The sequence below is a fragment of the Glycine max genome, chromosome 4 (assembly GCF_000004515.6).
Source record: "Glycine max cultivar Williams 82 chromosome 4, Glycine_max_v4.0, whole genome shotgun sequence".
Lineage (NCBI taxonomy): Eukaryota > Viridiplantae > Streptophyta > Magnoliopsida > Fabales > Fabaceae > Glycine > Glycine max.
The window spans coordinates 2,160,892-2,182,872 of record NC_016091.4 but is presented as its reverse complement, the minus strand read 5'-3'; the positions used below and the strand labels follow the sequence as shown (position 1 = coordinate 2,182,872).

At 33.6% G+C, this 21,981-nt stretch overlaps 3 protein-coding genes across 4 annotated transcripts; 2 read left to right on the top strand and 1 right to left on the bottom strand.

Annotated features, from left to right (window-relative positions):
* Positions 1 to 462: 462 nt before the first annotated feature.
* Positions 463 to 2,024, top strand: LOC100785978 (B-box zinc finger protein 21). 2 transcript variants are annotated; one of them, XM_006577916.4, is made up of 3 exons: positions 463 to 859; positions 941 to 1,321; positions 1,501 to 2,024. In XM_006577916.4, the coding sequence occupies exons 1-3, from the start codon at positions 674 to 676 to the stop codon at positions 1,516 to 1,518; spliced, it is 585 nt and encodes a 194-aa protein (XP_006577979.1). In that variant the 5' UTR covers positions 463 to 673; the 3' UTR covers positions 1,519 to 2,024. The 2 variants fall into 2 exon arrangements, with proteins under 2 accessions (XP_006577979.1, XP_003523557.1); XM_003523509.5 differs by having other exon boundaries at positions 498 to 859; positions 1,563 to 2,024.
* A 6,348-nt stretch (positions 2,025 to 8,372) lies between these two features.
* On the bottom strand, positions 8,373 to 8,777 carry LOC102661078 (homeobox protein Hox-B3). Its single transcript, XM_006578966.1, has one exon. It carries the CDS (start codon positions 8,775 to 8,777, stop codon positions 8,373 to 8,375), a length of 405 nt encoding a protein of 134 aa, XP_006579029.1.
* A 6,386-nt stretch (positions 8,778 to 15,163) lies between these two features.
* LOC100785448 (kinesin-like protein KIN-7F) lies at positions 15,164 to 21,299 on the top strand. Its single transcript, XM_014774431.3, has 12 exons — positions 15,164 to 15,369; positions 15,487 to 15,846; positions 15,951 to 16,040; positions 16,150 to 16,250; positions 16,350 to 16,463; positions 16,553 to 16,634; positions 16,714 to 16,781; positions 16,872 to 16,937; positions 17,030 to 17,154; positions 18,681 to 18,999; positions 19,508 to 20,551; positions 21,000 to 21,299. The coding sequence occupies exons 2-12, from the start codon at positions 15,603 to 15,605 to the stop codon at positions 21,297 to 21,299; spliced, it is 2,553 nt and encodes an 850-aa protein (XP_014629917.2). The 5' UTR covers positions 15,164 to 15,369; positions 15,487 to 15,602.
* Positions 21,300 to 21,981: the final 682 nt, after the last annotated feature.

Here is a 21,981-nt window from a genome sequence, read left to right as displayed (position 1 = left end):
ATAAAAAATTAACTTATTAAATAATAAATATTTAATAAAATTAATTATTAAATTAATTTAAAAGTATAAAATAATAAATAAATAATAAAATCATGATTTATTTTAAAAATATAATAAAAAAATTAAATAAATATATTAAAGATAAAAATGAAAGAAAATATAAAAATTAAAAGTCAAACATTTTATAAAATATTATTTCAAGTAACGTTTTAAAAAATATTAAAAATTATTGAAAAACTTATTTATCAAATAACTAAACAAATTTTATAATTAAAAAAATAAAAATTAATTAAAATATTTTACCAAATATAATCAATATTACTTTTGGTAAAAAAAAATACATGTATTCTATAAGATAAAAAAAATTACTACTAAACTCGTGCATTCTACCAACATAAAGGGAAAGAAAATGTTATTTGGGAGGAGGGGAGAATAGTGTAATTAAAATAGTTGTGTGTCTAAATTAAATTAAAAAATGAGAATAAGAAGGTATTGTATTTGGGTCAATAGAGCACCCCCCACTTGATATTTAATCTTTTTGTAAGAACGTGAAACATGACACCCTAACTCGCGTTGCTTGCTTGAGTGATTTGACTCGTGTCGAGTGTATTGTATTTAGTTTAAGCGTGGCTGATCGAGTGAGTATCAGAATCAATTCAATTTTGAGCTAGTCATGAAGATCCACTGCGACGTGTGTAACAAGCACCAGGCCTCTTTCTTCTGCACCGCCGACGAAGCTGCCCTATGCGACGGCTGCGACCACCGCGTCCACCACGCCAACAAGCTCGCCTCCAAACACCAACGCTTCTCCCTCACCCACCCCTCTGCGAAACATTTTCCCCTCTGCGATGTTTGCCAGGTACGTACAATCATTAAACATTATTTAATTGTCCGTACTTTTTTGTTGGTGACGTTGACTTGATGAGTTTCTTTGTTGCAGGAGAGAAGAGCCTTCGTGTTTTGTCAGCAAGATAGAGCGATTCTGTGCAAAGAGTGTGACGTGCCCATTCATTCTGCCAACGACCTCACCAAGAACCATAGCAGGTTTCTTCTCACTGGGATTAAGTTCTCTGCTTCTGCCACGCCTTATGATTATTCATCACCACCACCACCACCACCACCACCACCACCCAAGAGAAACCCTGTTCTCGATTCTCCTTCAACACCGTCACCGCCTAAGCCTGGGGGAAACTCGCTAACAAACGAAGAAGAACCTGGTTTCACAGGTAGCAGCATTTCAGAGTACTTGATAAACTCTATCCCAGGCATGAAGTTCGAAGATTTCCTCGATTCACATTCTCTTCCCTTTGCTTGCTCCAAGGTTAGTTTATTCTAATTCAACGCCTTCCACCAATTATTCAATTAACGAATTAGCGACCAAGTTTAGTGACGAAAGTTGTTTTTTTCTGCTTACGTTGAGATCACACAAATTTTAGTGACGAATTTTTTTAAAATTTACATATAAATTGTTTCCTCACTGATTTTAATTTTTCTTTGTAGCAATTGATCATAGTTTAATTGGATCTGAGAATTGAGATTAATACGTTGACGATGAATTACAGAATAGTGATGACATGTTGTCGCTGTTTGGTGAGGGAAACATGGTTTCTTTCTCACCCGGTGGGTTCTGGGTTCCTCAAGCACCACCATCTTCAGTACAAATGGATCGGCAGAGTGGGTACAGAGAGACAAGGGAAGGTAGCATTAGATCAAGTTTTGGAGATGATAATTTCATAGTTCCACAGATGAGTCCTCCCAGCAATGTGTCTAATAAGAGATCCAGGCTTCTCTGGTAAAACAGATATAGCTAGTTACAACTAGCTAACCACCTTATGTGGCTTTGTGTGACTTAAATTTCACTCTCCCCTCTTATTTTGTATTTTTTATGTGGTATTGTTTTAATTTTTGTTTGTTCGTTTGTTTTTGGTCCCTCTCCCTTCCTGAACTACACTACTCTTCTAGCTACTTTCTCTCTTGATAAGTTGGTGTATCTCTTCCAAATTGTAAATATGAACGTTTTAAGAGCTCTCTGGGTTGAGATTTTTTGTGTTTTTGCTACATGTTAAAAGATAACTAAAGTTTTACTTAACAACCAGAATTAAGTTCCGAGAGCTTATTTTACTCAAAGTTCTGCGAATTAAGAGCTTGCGGGTTGTGTACCCACGAGGCCAACCTTGGCAAATCAATGACGGACTAAACTCTCATATGACCATGCAAAATTACAAATATCTAGCAAATCTAGTCCAATTAGGAAAAATATTTGTTCATAATTGCGATTCCAAGAGAATCCCACTTTTCATTAATTCACATTGCATAAATGAACCGGCAGCAGACTTAGGCGATATCTTCACCATTTTGCACTTTCAACTTTCAAGCTGGGTTAGGTCCCATAACATTACCTTTGCCTTGATCCCCATCTTCGGTCTTTGGTAGTATTACAAGAACTAGTATTTTTTTTTTTTTAAATATGAAAATTTTCATTTCAATGATCTAGGTAGTACAGATATACATTATCAATCAACACTTGATTTGTTGAATATTTTTCATCTATTACTAATATATCTAAATTTTGACCTTGTAAATCAATTTTATAAGAAGATTGAATTAAACTTAAATTTATATTTTAAGATGATATTAAAATATGTTCTAATGATTGTTGTTGAACCTATCAAACTATTTATTGTCATTATTAAACTATCTCTAAACGATCAATCATAGAATCTTCATGCTCAACATGTCCAATAAGATGGATGTGTTGAAAATCTTACATTAATTAATGATATAATCAATCATAATATAAAAGTAATTAAAGATAATTCCTATCTTATAAGTAAATTTATAAAGATTGAATTATACTTGAATTGAGTAGGCAGATTCTACCGTGCATAAGTAATACAGGTTTGGCACCATGCGTAAGTCTTTTACGGCCGTGCGATATGATGCCAAAAAATTGGATGTACAGATGCATTATCTTACCATGTGGATGCGGTATCTTATCATGGGGACTAAGTGGTGTTTGACTGGTCTTAAAAAAAGGATAGAGATAAAGGAGGTATTTCTGTTGTCCATTTTCGATGGGGAGATTCGTGGGTCGGAGGCTGCCGGTGGTTTAAGGATGTCATGATGGAAAGAGAAAAAGGGAAAAAGAAAAACAACTGACGGCATTAGTTGTTGGTTGGATGATCTTGTTTATTGGGAAATTTGTGTTAATTTATGAGTGGGTTGATTAAAACTTCGTATTGCATAGATCTGTGATACTTTATTTTCCTTCATGATTTGTGCCTTCCCCTCACCGCACTGTCGTCATGAAATGGCGTTGTGGCACCATTGTTGTCCGTGTAGAAGCGCTGAGGGTGATGAGAAGAGGAGGAGCCAGAAGAAGATGGAAGAAAAAGGTCTTCACGAAGTGAGAAAGTGATTTTCGCACAATATTGTGCCTCCACATGAAATTGTTGTTTATAAAATAAATAAAAAAGTAACCGGAATAAAAAATTAAATAAGTCCACATGTTAAGATACTGCATGCCCATGGTAAGATAATACATCCCATACATCCAATTTTGTGGCATCATATCGCACGGTCTTAAAAAACTTAGGCATAGTGTCAGATCTTTATTACTTGTACACGGTAGAATTCGTAAAATTCATATTCTAAGATTAATTGCTAAATTAAAACTCAAATCTCAGTTAGAGAATTGCAAAACCAAATAATTGAACAAGATGAATATAAAAGATGAGAAATACTTATTAACTATTTTTTTAGTTTTTAAAATACTTGTTTCAGAAAACAGTTTTTCTTAACAGCCTCAGAAAACAGATTTTAAACCAAGAAATGAGAAGTGAACAAAAGGAACCATAAGGTATGCCTTTTTATTTTTTGGGGAGATCATTGGTGATTCTTTGTTATTTATAGTAGAGCAATCCTATATGGTATGAAAATTTTATTTGCGAATTTTTATAAATTCAAAGGAGTAATTTTGTACTGGTTAATAAATAAATTAAATAAAGAATGAAACAAAAATTCGCCAAAACAAAGCTTGGTTAATTAGTCACCGTAAAAAACTTAGTATAATTTAACATATATAATTTAACATATCCGTATATAACAACGTTCATCAATCAAATAAAACTATTAACTGGACATTCCTTTTGGTCATGGGAAAGGATTATCTTCAATGGATCGAGTTTCTTCTTTTAATCACCTTTTTCATTTACCAGATCCTAAGTTAAAAGGGATAAAATATTATCAGAGAGTTAAACGCCAATGGTGGTTGAAAAAAGAATTGAATGCCTGGAAATGGATTTGATTTAACGTAGGAACTAGGAACTTGGTCAACTGCAACCAACCATCCTCATTTTTTTTTCTTTTTTTGGGTTTTAAAATTGATTATTTATTAGTGAAAAATGATAGTGTTAAACTTGGTTTTGGCAAGGACTTTTCAGACCTTCAGCAATAAACCACATGAACAGGTAAAATAGTTTGAAAGAGAAGGTTCCGGATGAAAATACAGCATTAGTTAAATCAAGCACTAGGCTATTATTGATCATCACGTTGTCAACAATTATTGTGGATATTTGATTGGCCAGAAAAGTATCAAATCTAGTTCTCATGAAAGGAGAAAAACAGTGGTGGCTTGACAAAGGAAAATATAAAACTAAAATAAATTATCGACAGGAAAGTGTACAAAAGCACTGTCAAATGTTTTCCTTTTGTCTAGTTATTTTTGTTTTCCTTTTGTTATAAAAATGATAGAACAAAGAGACAACCTTAAGCCTAATTAGAGGATTACTATATATTTGGATCTTAAGTAGTTTCATCTGATCGATTACATTAATTCAATTAGTTCATAACCGGCCACCAAAGAATCTTCATGGAGAGAGTTATGCATGATTTGGTTGACTTCAAATAAAAAAGAAATTTTCAAATTTTTTGTGAATCTCACACTTTTACTACTCTCACCCTAGGATATATATACATATATATAACATGTTATTGGCGGTGGCGAATCTGATTTTAGAGGATGAATAGCAGAACGTCAAATTTGTGTCTTGAAGTTTGCACGTGCGTGTCCTTACCAACAGCTTAAAGTCGCTAACACAGTGAACCTAACTTTTCCAGTTATCCTGCAATATAATGTCTATGCGTTAAGAAACTATATATCTAATCGATCAGCATAAAGTGGACCTCTAAAAAGTCAGAAGCGACTACTTTGTCTTCCTCTCCTTCACATGATGAGATTATAATTCTTGTTCTATTCGGATGTTATAAAGTTTTCAGTTTTTAGTTTTTAAATATACTAGTAAATTTTAAAATCAAACAAGTTTGATTTACATATAATATATTATATTCAATATTAACTAAAGAAATTTAAGGTTTAATTAAAAATTAAAAATGTTTGAAAACTTTTACATTATTTTCAATAATATTTTTAAGAGATTAGAAATTCATTAAACAGAGTTCAATAAACTAAACAAATAACTGACATGAAACTCTTACAACTTGTTTGGTTTAGAAGAGATAAATACTTTTGGAGAGATGAAAACAAGTGTTAGTGTTTGATAAATGAGAATTAGAGAACAAATAATTTTGAAATTGGTTGGAATTCTCATTATATTATTTTTTACCTGTTTTACATATCTCTTTATTTTTTTCTTCATTTGTTGTTTGCTTCTCTCGAACCAAATATCTCTATTTTTCATTTTTTTTACTTATCCTTATTTTTCAATTTATCTTTCACATATTTTTAATTTTTATATTTTTATTTTCATCTATTTTATTTCTCTCATTTCTACCAAAAAAATATTAGAATCACTCCATAGACTAAGGAAGGGCAAAGTGTGTTGCAAGCTAGGTTAAATGATAATAGCTTTTTCATTTTATTTTATTTTAAAATATGAATTTGAGTCTATCTCAAAATCTGATATTATATTAAAATATAAGTTTAAGTTTAACATAACTTATAAGGCAAGAATTATCTTTTATTTTTATATTAATTTGTTCCTATTTTTAACCTATTTGAGAATTGAATTTTAAATGGTGTGATTTAATGATTCCATTACTTTTTACATTCACAATTTTGCATATAAATGCTGACAACTATTGGCATTATTATAATCTCTGTGCTTAATTAACGGAGTTGATTTACGAAAAGTGCACGTGACGATTGGATTTTTAACAAATAAATGATAGTAATGGAAACAGATCATCTTGTCCTTGCTATCCAAAAAAGAAGATCACCTTGTCCTTTATTTAGGTTAGGTTAAAAGTTACTATTTAATTAAACATATTTAACTTAATTTCAATAATTTCAAATTAAAAGCAATTTAAATTCAGTTAATCAACTTACATTAATAATAAATTAAATTTTTACTTCAATATTTGAAATTATTTATTTATTTAAAAGTATAAGTTCATTAATTATTTATACATCATTTTGACTTACTTAAAGTTAGAAGATCTGATTATAAAATAACTTTTTAAATAAATTTTCAGTCAAATATTTTAAAGATCAAACCTTTAAATCGATTAATTAAAGTAAATAAAATTATGTTAACTCTATCAATTATTTGAGATTAGGTTATAACAAATAGCTTGGTAAATTTCCTATTTCTAATAGGATTTGCTCTTTTTCTTATTGGAATATGTAATTAGTGAAAGTGCGTACTAGTTAATTTAGTAATGGTCTAATCACATTATTTTTTTAAAAAAATAGATTTAATTATATTTTGAGTAAATATGAAATTTGATAATGTGAAGATAAGTTTAATAGAGAAGTTGAATAACATATAACTTGTAAATGAAAAAGATCCTTAAACTTAATGCGATCATGTCTTTAAATATATTGAATTTAATAGATATATAATATAAATGTTTTTACACACCATTAATAAGTCTTAAATATTTTTTTGTATGCATTTTAAAAATAATTATTATAAAATTAAAGATAACAAATTTACTATACGTCAGATTTGTAAAATGAAAAAACAATAACTTACGTAAAGTATCTTCATATTTAAGCCAAATCTTAATGTAAAAAGACATTTACACTTTATAGTTACATTAAAAATAAAAAAGAACCTTTTATTTATAAAATAATATATTGATTCAGTAAAACAAATATTGATATTTCGTTTGGCTTTGGCGAATGAATGTATCTTATCTTAAAAAGAAAAAGCTTAATTACTATTTTTTTCCCCCCCACAAAAGGTAAAGATTCCGCATGCGGAGTGTGGTGAATCACGTACTATGTATATATACTTTGCAAAATTATCCAATGGAGAGGAACCCTCTGCTACGTTCTCCACATATTCTGCAGTCCTAATGTTCTAACATGGTTGTGGACTTTGTTTGGTCTTAATCAATTTTACATAGTGGATGACCTGACACACTAATCACTAAAACAGTATGATTCCATATTTGTAGCTTTGATTTTTAATTTACCAATAAAATTGCGATCAAAGATATACTTTTTTAGACCATAATTACTTTTTACCGTGATAATTTATTCGAATAAGATAAAATTATTGTAGACGATAATAAAAAAATTAAATATTTAATATAATTACATATTTAATATTAATTCAAAATCACAAGTCGAAATAAATCCGTACTCCTTGATCCCTGTATTCTCTAATATACCAATTTACTCTATAATAGACGGATTCAATGTGAGATTTGATAGATTTCAAATAAGCCAAAAAGCTTGAATATATGCAGTGGCAAGAGTTCATCGTCATCTATAACATCTGACGACGATGCTATTGTTTAGCGAATAGCATCTATTAAGTACAAGCTTGATAGGATTCACTATAATACGACTATTATAAGTATTTTCCGTAAACGTTCCTTGAATTTAAAAACCTGTGTCCTCACTCTAGGTCAGTCACCGCAAACTTAAAAAATTCCTTGTCAAAAAATTGTCCTAAATATTTCTAAGAAAATGAAAGAAAACGAAACACAAGCAATATAAAAAAAGTGTAAAAAATATCCTTAGACACCAAATGCTCATCAATATCCAGAAAAAAGAGATACATCATACAACAGAAGAAAAAAAAAGTGTATATATAACAAAGGATGTAAAAAAAAATTAGGAATGTCAACTTATACGAAATGGTTTACTAGTAATTAGTACTAGATATGCGCTAAAATTTTGAAATCATTGTCAACTGTATAAAGCCTTTGGTACCTACATACAGAAACTAAACATGGAGGAGTGATTCGTGCAAATTTTGAGAATTGTTGGTTTGAGCTAGCATTGATTTTCAGGGTCGGCGACAATAGGCCTTACACATATGGTGACAATCATGGTAACGAGGTCCACTACAATGAAGAGAGCATTCCAACCTCATGCCCTGGCATCGGGTTCTTCCCATTCATTCTGCATACTCCCCCACCCTATATTCTTTCTCATCTAACATCCCTTTCTTATTATATGGTTTATATTGATAATGATGTGCTCCTCTTCCACCTCCCTTCCTTTTACCACATTTCCACCCTCCACCACTTCCACCTCCACCTCCTCCGCCTCCACTTCCTCCATAATACCAACTAGTACTCTTGACGTGGACTTTATTATTATTGTTGTAGGAGCTGTTGTGTTTTTCTTTTACTACTTCATTTATTACTTGACTAGGAAAAGTTAGAAATGTGGCATTGCTGGCTTGACTAGGACTAGAAGAAGCGTTGCCATTTATGACCTCATTGTCACATCTAATAAGCCCAACAATTGCAAGGATTAGACAGAGTACCCGAGAACTTCTTCTCAAGCCAGTCTTCATCGTTCAATTTAGCACACCACAGAAAACGATATTTTGTACTATAGGCACCCCTACGCTTTTAAAGCATATATTTATATAGGCATGCAGTAGTAGTTGTGAGTTGTGACAATTTTATTACTATGTCGGATCAACAACTCAACATCATCCGTTCCCACCCAATGAAAAGTATAAGATGTTATAGGATGCCTTAGTACTCACTTTGTCCCCACTCGAGCCACTTGCAAATATATGTTTTAGTACTTGGAAGGCAGTGCAACCCCGGTTGTCCCCAAACCTCTCCCACTAACACTGCACACGGGTCATCCCTTGTTAGTTTCTGATAATAGACTGCCATCCATAATATTATATTTAGGTTTTTTGGGTTTTTTTCTCCCTTCCCGTGCGGAGAAAGGTTTAAATAAAAAGATCCATTTTATTTCACTTATTTAAGTGGAGAGGAGTTAGATTAGAGATAAACACATATAGTGAGATATAGTGAGAGAGACTCAATTAATAGCACAAAATAGTTACAAATCATTGAAAAAAATAAAAAATGAGACAGAAAATTATTGTGATTTTCGCATACCTACTAGAAAGCGAGATTTGTCACGTTAAACAAATTGTATCTATGTTTTCATCTATTTTGTGTTCTATACTTTATTAGTGTTTCTCTCATGTTCTTACAAGTTTGAGAGAATTTATTTTCACCATTTATTATTATTATTATAGAGTTGTTATTGTATTGGCCTGTTTTTTCCCATCAAGGTTAAGGTGTACTTTTTGTTTGAAAAGAAATGTGTTCAATTGTGTTTTTTATCATTAAAAATAAATTTATTTATATGAATGACTAAAATTCATTTTCAAACTCAACTCATGAATTATACAAACCAACTCTTACTATATGCTAACATTTAAATGAGTCATACACTTTTAAGATCCAACTCATCACAAATTATGTGCTTTGCGAGTCAATTCACATACCTAGATCGAGTACCTTTATCTAATTCTACTTATACAGTGTTTTGTTTTTTGTTATTGCTACTTAATTATACAGTGTCTGGGTCCATTTTAACCATTTATATATGTCAGTATAAGGTAAAGTTGATTCTCGTAGAGCCTTACATGCCGCTACATGAAACAGGGTCCATATGCACAAATTTAAGATGAAATTTTTTATCACATGCTTAAAGAATAAAATTATTTATTAATTGATCACACCATGTTGATGCAATAAGTTGATTATGTAGTTATAGCTAATCATTCTTTTGTAACTTTTATATAATGATTCACTATCTTGGTGTCAACTCCTAAAATTGTGTTTTTTTTTTTAAATTCTTTCCCTTTAGTTTTCTATATTAAAACAAAAAAAAATTAGCTTTTTTTTCTCTAAAATTCCATTTGGTTTTTGAAGAAGAGAAAAAAAAAAAAAGAATTATAATGAAGACAGCATAAAGATCTTCAACACTTCCCTCTCCATGTCTTAGTCATCTTTTGGTAGTTGATAGTTCGGGTGTGGCTTTCCTTAGAAGCCAGTCTTTTTCTTCTTTTTTAACTTTGGTTTCCAACCCACTACCAAAAAAGACGTAACCGTATTGCATGTATCTATAACAAATCAACAGGCATTAGCCTAGAGGAAAAATAGCTTGAAAATAATCTCTCAGCAAAACAAAGATAGGTGGAGATAAGGGTGGAAGAATAAAGAGAAAAGGAAATAAAATGAAGCTAGTTCAAGGTGTTGGAGCACTATTGTTTGTTGGAACACTCCCGTAGTCCCATACATACTCACTCACAAAGTTTCACAGAATGAGAGAAAGAGAAAAACAAAAATAAAAAACTGAGAACTCTTTTATTCACTAATTGAGAGTAATTTACAAAACACTATGACGCTTGTATTTATATGGTTTATTGTTAACTATCCTTCACATGGCAGCCTATCGAATATGTTATGACATTTACAATTCATAACTACTTTAATCTAACTCTTCTTCCTGTTGATTTTCTTGTCCACTTTTGAAAACAGCACAACAGTTGTCCAATTCAAGCTGCTCCAGGATTTTTTGTCATCCGCAAGTAGGAAGAATGGCCTTCTATAAGTTGTGTCACATCAACCTGCAAAGCAACAAAAAATGATGGCACCTTCAAGCAATAAATCGTTGCTAAATAAACTGTTGCATTGAGCATAGGATGGAAAACAGCTTACATTCTCAATCCCAGGAAGATCAACGTACAGGTTGGATTCCTGCTAATCCTTGAGAGAGTAAACTGTGAATGCAAAAATATTTGAAAATAAATTTACGAGCTTTTGGTCTCTAATGAGTATGATTTGTAGAAGTGAAAAATGAATGAAAAGTCGTGCATTTCCTTCCGGTTTCACGTTTTCGGATAAGGGAGCTAGAGTGAGAATGAGTTATACTTGGAATATTTTCATTACTTTGATGTAACAAACAATGTAAATTAATTTTCTTTTCAGATTATTCATCTAATTTCCCACTTGCCTATTTTGTCCTTAACAATGTAAACTAATGACGTGAGATTAGAATATCAGACTACGATCGATGCTAGTAAATAAATTCTGACCGGGCATCTTAGTAAATAGTAACCATTGACTGTCATATCATAAGAATCTATTACCACCTTTCAGTGAAATAGTTATTATCCTTGTTCTAATTCCAGGTATAATAAGATTTGAGTTATATTACACTTACAGGACATTCTCAAATATTTTATAATTCATTTTTTTCTCTTATCTCCATCGCATTACTCATTTTAATTATTTATCATTTTTCTCTCCTCTTCCTGCCTATGTCGTAGATTATAAGAATTGTTGTGAAAAAATTGTGTCTACTCGTAAGAATTAGTTAAAAATTCATCTTATTATTAGTATTTATTGTGATGACCATTATGTAATAAAGTATTTGTTATGTACTTTAACACACGATTTTTACACAAATATTTCTCAGTTTGATATCTAGAATCAGGTTGAGAGAATAACAAAAAATAGTCCTCCACGAGTGACCCTATTGTTCCTGATGGAACTTTATATTCATATTCGCCGCACCTTTTCCGACGAACTTCTTCCCTTTGTTTTCTGCATTCCAGTGGACCCTTCTACTTGCTGCTCCTTTTCCAGTGACTTTTTCGGTCACCACTGACTGCCGTCACTTTTCCGACGACCCACTATCCCTGGTGAGCCATTTCGCTCGCCATCCTTCTTCCGGTGAGCCCTTCTACTCGTCGCACTTTTGCAACGAACTCTACATCATTTTTTGGCCAGCCACCAGCAGTGTTTTGGCGACTTCCCAGTGACGTTTCTGGCCTAACACCCTTTTTTCTGGCGTGCCTTTTACCGATCTACGTAGGGCGGCCTACCACGTTGGCGAAAAAGCTCTCACGCGCGACCCCTTTGATGCGCCAAACAACACCTTTCGCCAGTGCGTACGACGTCCTTTTCGGCAACGCTTCCTGCTATGATCTCGCCTCCCTGGTGCGACCCCACCTCAGGAGTTTCACCATGTTCCGAGATCCATGTGGACCCCATCTCCAGGCTTGGTGTTTTTTGCTTCTTTTTAGTTGCAGGTTCTTTTTGTGCGCACCCTATTTTCTCCAATGGCTTCTACACCTGCTGGCTACGACAAAAATAAAACTTTTTGGTTGCCTATTTTGTGGCTGTCCTTTTCCGGCATATTTGTCGTGACTTCTCTCACTTCGCTAGCTATTTATAACGATTTTGTCTATTCAGTTTAAATAATTTTGGGTTTCCACGCTTTGTTTGAAGCTTCCAAATCTTGATTTTAAGAAGATCAAAACTTACTTTGGATTTACTTAAGTTGATGGGCATTCGTTCTCCCTTCCTAGCAATATTTCCCGGTTTCACCAAGATCTTTGAGTTGTCTTCAAAATATTGATTTGAAGCTTCCAAATGATGCTTTTACTTTTCTTAGGTTGATGGATATTTCATCTCTTTCTTTCTAGTAATATTCTCCCACTTCACCAACATTGAATAACTGTCAAAGTCCCACTCGCCACAAATATATTTAGGTTATATGTATATATTTCTAGTTGTTCTATTGATGATGAATGCTTTCACAACGTATATAACCCAAATTTACTCCTCCACACCTCCAAACGATGCAGCAACAACCACAGATCCACCAGCAGATCCTGTAGCAGTTGCTGCAGCAGCAAATCCACCACCAATGGCAGGAACAATGCCTCCTAGTGTAGGAGCCAATGCACCCAATCCATGCGCAATAGCTGGGGCAGTCAAGCCTGTCAAAGCATTTCAATACTTCTTAAGATATTGATATTATCTCATCCTTGGGTTAGATAAATCTACTTGTAAGTTAGAGATGAAGTAGCAGATACATACCACCAGTTATAACCATTATGGTTCGTCCAGTTACAGCAGCTACTCCTATGATACCTCCACGCTTCCATTTATCCCAGCTGGTTTCAGAACCTACAGATTCTTCTTCCTTGGCACCTTCTTTACTCACTGAATTCATTACAGAAAAAAGCAACCATAGACTCCATTGCTTCCTGCAAAATATCACGATAAAGGTAAACTTTCTGCAACGGAGAGCTTCCCAAAAACTAGTTTGTTAAAACCACCAAACCACAGAGACATTCATCACAAACTATCTGGACCACATCATTAAGGAGAGAAAACTTTTTTCTGTGAAGATTCACACATCATAAACTATCTGGACCACATCATTAAGGAGAGAAAACTTTTTTTTTGTGAAGATTCACACATCACAAACGTAACAAATAAGATTCACACGTCACAAACGCAACATACAATACCATATGGTGTTTGAAATTCATGCCAGTGTTCTGAGAACACTGACCATTTCATTCCATTTGACATCAAGCCCTAGAGACACAGAGCCACATGGTGGCGAGCATCATAGCCCTGCCTTGAATTGTGCATAAAGAACTGTCATTTTCTTGTCGTAACCGATAAGGGTCGCCTCCTCCAAAAGGTTGTTCAAACCTTGCTGAGCTCTCCATAATTTCACAGACATCATCTTGGCTTCTAGTTTTCTGCCCATGGCCACAACTTGGAGAATCGGCAGTAGGAGTAGTGTCATTCATGCTCAAAATTAAAGTGTGTTGTATTACGTACCCTATTGGAATATTCTATTAAATATTTGACTAATTCCAAACAAATTATGCAAGAGCACTATGTATGATTTAACTCTCTCTTGAGTTTTGAATAATTCGAATCAAATTATGCAAATACCATATTATATATATATATATATATATATATATTTGGTGGAACAATACCATTATATATGGTCAAACTCTCTCTCGATCTCTCTCAATGCAACAGCTTTTATAAGAATTCAATTTCAAACTTAGTTAAACCAACAGTTAATTTGGAGTTCCATTATGCGCACCTTCTTACCAGTTTTTCTTTTAACTTGCAGTTATCCAACAACAACAAAAAACTCCCAAAGAGCTTATTACTCACTTTTTCATCGACTTTCATTTACTTCTTTTCATCATATGCGAGTTTAAAATGGAGTTCGATCTATATATCCAGGGTGAAATGCTTGGTCAAATCAAAGTGGTATGGGTCTATGACCATGCAACGTTGTGCATTATTTGTAGATCTAATAAACGTCACATGGTACATTATTTGTATAACAATAATTTATTTTGAACCATGCAAGTACTGTTAAGTGTAGTATAAAAGCTCATTAGAAATAAGCTCTATAAACAGAACACTTGCACACTATCATTATCAAGATAACAAATTTAAAAAGCATACATGACTCATGATGATTTCTCTTTCTCTCGTTGATGAGGAATATGGGAGCGCCCCTGCCTCTTCCCCAGTTACCAGGAGAAGGGTTCCAAATACCATAATTGTCTGCATGATATTCATCACCTCCGTTAACTTTAACTTGATCATGCGTCGGTGTTGAGGATGGTGGTATCAATGTTGACGATGTACATATTGCATATATTGCCATCGTCATAACCACCTTAACTTCCACATTGTTGAGGTCATGATTTTGGTTTCAATGATATTTTTGCATCACATAATTCGAATCTTTTATTTAACAGTACAAAGTAGTCTTAATTATATGAAACAGGTACTTCTTTCAAATATATTAGTTGTTAAACTTTTTTTATACCTTTGATTTATCATAAGGTCTATTATTTAGATATTCACTTATTTTTCATTAAAATGTTAAAGATATATCTCGTATTACATGTTAAACCCATTTAATTCAATAGATATTTTAAAAATAAAATTTAAATATATGAAAGCATTAATTAAAATCAACTATTTTAGCTTCTTTTTTTGTTAGTCTTGATCAAATAAGTATTTGTTTCTTATACAGTAACAGGATTGGGGTAGTAAAGTTGAGAGAAATAGGGCACGTGAAGGAAAAACAAAGGTTGAGATTGAGGGTCAAAATAGTGAATGAACTTGAAATTTTTAGCGGGGATAACGGTTTTATGTCTGGCCGGTGGGTGCGGAATCCAGAAGAAGAACAACGGTTTTGCCTCATACCGCATAACCTAACCTTTCCTCATTCTCCTCTCCGTTCTCTCTTTCTCCGGTCACCCGCCGGCGACAGAGGCACACAGAACGGTATCACATTTTTCTATTCATTCCTTCATCGCATTAATTAATTAATTAATTAAACACATTCATTCGCGCGCGAAATTCGTAGACATCATTTGATTGTTCTGATTCATTTTTCCGTAGGGGTTGAGAAGCTGCGCTGCGTTTAGCGTGTTACGTGAATAATGCGGCAGACAAAAACAGATTGTGCTGTTGCGACAATCGCAATCGTGCGTGTAAGGCGAATAATGCGTTAAGTGATGGTGAAGACGAGAGATACAGCAGCGTCAATGACGGACGTCATAGAGGAGCAGGGAAACATGGCTCTGTCAAATGCCCAGGAAGAGAGAATCTTCGTTTCCATAAGAGTAAGGCCTTTGAACGAGATAGAAAAGGCCAGGCATGATGTTTCCGATTGGGAATGCATTTCTGGCAACACCATCAGATACAAGAACAACGGCCATGCGGAACCGCGACCACTCTCAATGGATACCTATGCCTTTGGTGCGTAACAAATATCAAAATGCTAGGTTATTTGTTTTCTCTTTAACGTATTTTTATGGATTTTTTATTTATTTATATCACAATTCCTGTTTTATTGGAAACAGATAGGGTATTTGGGGAGAAGTGCAATACAAAGCAGGTTTATGAACAAGGGATTAAGGAAGTTGCTCTTTCAGTAGTTAGGGGTATCAACTGTGAGTATTCTTCTTTTTCTATAATTCCTGATTGTGTTGATATGCATATTGCTGTGTTGGCTTTGAAGGGTTTCTCTTTCTCATTGGTGAAACTGAAACATAATCTCAGCTAGCATTTTTGCATACGGGCAAACAAGCAGTGGAAAGACACACACCATGTCTGGCATTACTGAATATGCTTTAAGGGACATATATGAATACATAGAGAAGGTATAAAACCATTCAAATCCTGGTTTTACCTTACAGTGAAATGGATGATGATGTTCTTTCATTGTGGCTGAAATTTTGACATTTTGTTGTTGCTTTCAGCATAAGGACAGAGAATTTGTTGTAAAATTCTCTGCCATGGAGATCTATAATGAAGCTGTCAGAGACCTTCTCAATGCAGGTGCTACTTCACTAAGAATTCTAGATGATCCAGAGGTAAATTTAGTGACATAATTTCCCTGTTCTGTTAAAGAGTTTCTTGCTTAGTTCTTTTGAATGGTTGAGCATATGTGCGCCTCAAACAGAAAGGGACTGTTGTTGAGAAACTCACAGAAGAAACACTGACAGAGAAGAGACAGTTGCAGCAACTCCTTTCAATATGTGCAGGTATTGGGTGCTCTATTATACTATTTTACTATTTTAAAGCTTTGTAAGATTTCTAGCCATATATGCATGTATCTTGTAGCTGAAAGGACAACAGAAGAGACGGCCATGAATGAAACTAGCTCCAGATCTCACCAAATTCTTAGATTGGTATTTATTTTATCATTAAATTACTAAGTAATTGAGATAATTCTTCTCATTTTTTATTTCTAACTTTTCTCAAAATGATGATTCCCGCAGACAGTTGAAAGTAATCCTCGTGATTATGCAGACACCGCAAGATCCGGAGCTCTATTTGCCAGTGTGGTATGATCTTTTCCACTTTTTATCCTATACAGGAGTATTTATGTGTGTTAATTGACTCGTAGATGAAATGAAGAGTTGGTTTCTTTGTACAGAATTTTGTTGATCTAGCAGGAAGTGAGCGTGCTTCTCAAGCAATGTCAGCAGGCACAAGATTGAGAGAAGGTAGCCACATAAATCGCAGTTTACTGAGCCTTGGAACTGTAATTCGGAAACTAAGGTAGAGTTGCATCCCGTGTACTGAGTTTAATTTTGGATAATTATGGGTTCAACATCACAAACACTCTATTAAAAGTTATCATTTTTTTAATCTCTTTTTGTATCACATTATATCACCTATCATACATAGTTGAAAAATCATGTATGAACACCACCATGCTAATTGACACTTAGAGAGAAGAGCGAAAAGTGTAAATATGATAAGTGATACAACCTGATGGGAAAAAGAAAGAGAAAAATAAATGATATGTATTAATGGAGTGTTTGTGATGTGAAGATGTTCATATAATTACCCTTAAATTTTATATTTCGTTGTCTCTTATTCTCTTTAAGTTTGCTCGCCCTGCAAAGACAGGATATTGATATAGTTCATTGAAAGTCTGAAACTGCTGCTTAAATGTTCTGTTTATGGGTGGGTGTAGTAGTTTTGGTAGATAAGGAAATTTGAAGCGACAGAATTCGTTCAATTTGTTGATATTATCTTTCTTGCAGAACATTAATGTTTCTTAGCTAGGATTTTTTTTTTGTGACTTCTTAGCTGCGATGTTACAACTCACTGGTTTCTTCTTTGTACCAAAAAATGACCACTCGTAAATTGGGATCAAGAAGATTGAAACCTCACGCACTAACTCGCTTACTCACTTCACTACACACCCATGCTTGTTGCATTCTCCGAAGATAGGAATCTATTATGCTCAAGACCAATTGAAACGAATTTGGGTTCTAGAAATTAAACTTTGATGGGGGTTTAGATCATACTTCGGGTTTTTCTCAATCGACCAATGCCACAAAAATATTTTAAAAAATTGTAATTATTTTGATCACAAGTAACAGATATCTTGACGTAAATTAATACTTTTCATACATGTTAATATATAAATATTAGTATGATTTATTTTTGAAAAATACATTTTTAAGCATTCCTTAATTTTTAATTCAGTCTCTGAAAAAATTATTCACCCAATTTAGTTCCTAAAATGAAAATAAAAAATCACAAAATAATTTTTCAAAATTACAAACATGGGTAGAGGTGAAGCTAAACTTGATCCATCACATCACTTGAGCTCCCCTAAAATTTAGAAGTGGTCGATGACATTTTGATGACACTAATACTCCATTTGAAGATCCTGATTCCCAGTTTGTTTGGTAGTCATGCAAGTCCTATTTAAATTTGTACAAATATAAGAAATTAGAACTAGCAATTAGTATAAAGAGACATTTTTGGGGAATTTAATCCAAGCACGGTCCATGCTGGTCGGTCTTTTGACTGATTGGCCTAGAGAAACAAGACTTATTTAATTTGGCACTGGAGCATGTATGTCTTTTCCTGCAGCTGCTTCCAAAATTATTTGTTTAGGTTCATCTTTGACTTCTTGGATATTTCTAGCCCACGTTTTCATCAATGAACGTTCTCTTATTTCTCTTATTTTATACTAGTTCCTTCTATTTTCTTCTTCCCTTCGTTACTTCATCAATTACATATATAGTACAAAACTCTAAATTCTAAACCACAATTATTAAATGCAGCAAGGGAAGAAATGAACACATACCTTACAGGGACTCAAAGCTTACTCGCATTCTGCAGAACTCTTTAGGTGGTAATGCCAGAACAGCGATCATTTGTACCATTAGTCCTGCAAGGAGCCAGAGTGAGCAATCAAGAAATACTCTGCTTTTTGCTAGTTGCGCAAAACAGGTGACTACTAATGCTCAGGTCAATCTAGTGATGTCAGACAAGGTTTTGGTAAAGCAACTACAAAATGAATTGGCTAGATTGGAGAATGAGTTGAGGAGTTTCACCCCAAATACCATGTTACTTAAGGAGAGAGAACTTCGGATTCAACAGGTGAGGGCAGATTCAATAAATTGGATTCTTTTTGTTTTAATTTATTACAAATACTAACCACTACACTTGGTTAAAGAAGTAAGATAAAAAAAAATTATTGAGATGCATAAAAATTTACTATCTTATAATTTTTAAATGTATTCTCATATGATTTTTAATAAAACTTCTTTTTTCTTTTTAATTCTTTAACCACTTGCCCCGGTTAGCAAGACCTTTAATTCATTATAGCATTCGAATCAGATGTACTCTCTGCTAACGCAGACCATGGATAGCCCATCAAATTTGGTGAGTGAGAAATATGGATGGGGTTCATATTCTGTAAATTTTGATGAGTCATTAGCTCTTAATCATTTCTTTCATTCATTGCCGAAAGGAATTTAACAATCACAGATAAAATAGTTACAAAATGCGAATATAGAAAGGAGACAAATTTGGTGTAGAGCATTTTATTTTTGATCATTTGTATTCAGTTTGTCCTTTTCTCTCTGTCTAATTCGGAAACATGCAGATGGAAAAAGAGATAAAAGAATTGACTCGGCAACGTGATCTCTTTCAATCTCGTGCTGAAAATATGGTCCAGTCTGTTGGGAAAGATAGGCTTTTAAGAGGAGCAGACAAAGATTCCGCCTCAGAATCTACAGGTGTTGCTAACGATCTTCTTCGCAGGACAGACAGCGCATCTGAGAGTCTGGACAGAACAACATCCAGTTTACTGCACACTGCGAATTCTGAAGAGGACTTTCTCTTGGATGGCAATTCTCCCACGTTTGCTGGTCCTGACCCATGTCATGGTTGGGAGGAGATGACCACAAGCAGAGAATCTGAAGATAACTACAAGGAAGTTCCATGTATTGAAATAAAAGAAGTGGAGACAGAACACAAAACAGATGTTAATAATACGCCCCCCATTCCTGTTTCTGAAGAAAATGGAGGAAATACACCCATGATACAAGTTGTGAATGTAAATGCCAAATCATCCTCAGGAAATGAGCCTATAGAGTTGACTCCTGTTGCCATAGATAATACTCAAGGTGCTCTGCAGGGAAAAACTGAGGAGAGCCTTCAAAATACCAAAGACCTTGCTGTGGACATCACTAAGAAATCCAATGGGTCCTCTGAATCCGAATCACGTATTTCGAATGCCATGTCTCCTCCTCAAATAGATAAGGAAACTTCAACCCATCCTCAGATCAGTAGTAACTTGGAGCAGAATGAGTCACCTCGGTTTAATAAGCTGGACCAGGAATCCGCCTCACCTCCTCGGTGTGATGTGCAAGAGCTTAAAACTACGTTACCTCCTCAACTTGATAAGCCGGATTCTACTAGTTTGGTTTGCTTTGAGGACAAGCTACCTGAATCGAAGTTACAAGCCGCAAAAAGAAACTCTTCCAGAAAATATTCTCCAATTCACTATAGGGATGCTTCAGTTGAAGATGTAGAATCCCTTTGGGATTCTGATGCGGAGGATACTGCCAGCGTCCTTAATTTTGTTGGAAGAATGAATAAAAAGGCTAAGCAAAAGGCATTCAACAAGGACATGGATGATATTATGGTATGCACCAACGCACATATAGAACTGCTCAAAGAATTTAGTTTTCAAAAAATAATTATAATTATATCTATAACTAGTTAAAATAGTTATAAAACTATAACCAATTTTATTGTTATGGTAGTTATTTCAAATAATTTATTTTTATTTAAAAATAAGATATAGTTATAAAACTATAACTAATTTTATAGAAATTGTCATTTTAAGTAACTTATTTTTTATTTATTCATGGTTGGTTATGGAATTGATTTTAGATATATCTTGTTCATAACTAATTATATTTCCATATTTTAAAAATAATAACTAGTTATATAAAACAAGATATAATATTCACTTATAATCTAATTATTTATTAGTTATGGTTATGGTTACATAAATACTCAAATCATGAGCATTCCTGTGCATGTCTTTCTTGTGCTACTCCTCATTCATAATTTTACTTATTTATCAGGTACGTGCAAGGACATCTGGAATCAATAAACGTGTGAACAAAGTAATAGGTGTCAATTTTGAGAGGCAGCAGAGAGATACAATCCAACTTTGGGATGCATGTAATATACCGTTGGTGCACAGATCCTATTTTTTCCTTCTCATCAAAGGTGAACTTGCAGATTCTGTGTACTTTGATGTAGAGCTCAGACGTTTGTCCTTCCTTAAGGACACGTTTTTTAGCACAACAAACATTGCAGGACATGGTTCGGATGTCACACCTAATTCAAGGCACGTAAATACTAATCCAAATAGTGTCTAATCTAATTATTGTCATATCCAGTATTCACACTTTTTTCATTGAACAGCTTGATGTCACTGAATCGTGAGAGGAAAATGCTAAGCAAGCAAGTGCATAAGAAGTTTACGAGGAAGGAAAGAGAGGAACTTTACGTGAAGTGGGGTATTGATTTGAGGTCAAAGCACAGAAGTGTGCAGTTGGCGTGGCGCTTATGGACGAATACAGAAGACTTGAACCACGTAAGGGAAAGTGCAGCACTTGTTGCGAAGCTGGTTGGTTTTATAAACTCGGGTGATGCCCCAAAGAAAATATTTGGGTTTGGCTTCTTAGCCCGTCGTAAGTAAGACTGATACTTGGAACTTCGAAGGACACAGACACATTTGATTTCCGCACTCACTCACTTCTAATTCAGGTTGGTTCAATTAGTACATTTGAGAATAAATGTAAGATGGCAGTGATAATGATTAATTAAAAGTGGGTTAATTATGTTTTCTATTTATAAATTTCACCTTTATCTTTAAATAGTTTTTTTTAACTTTTTTACTTTTTAGTCTCTGTTACAGAAATTTATTTAAGAACTAAAAATAAAATTCTTAAAAAATTTAGGAATTAAAAACATAATTAATCCAATTAAAAGTAAATGCTTTATACCTAAATTCATATTTCATCCTCATTTTTTCTTGGTGAATAAGATTATTGATTT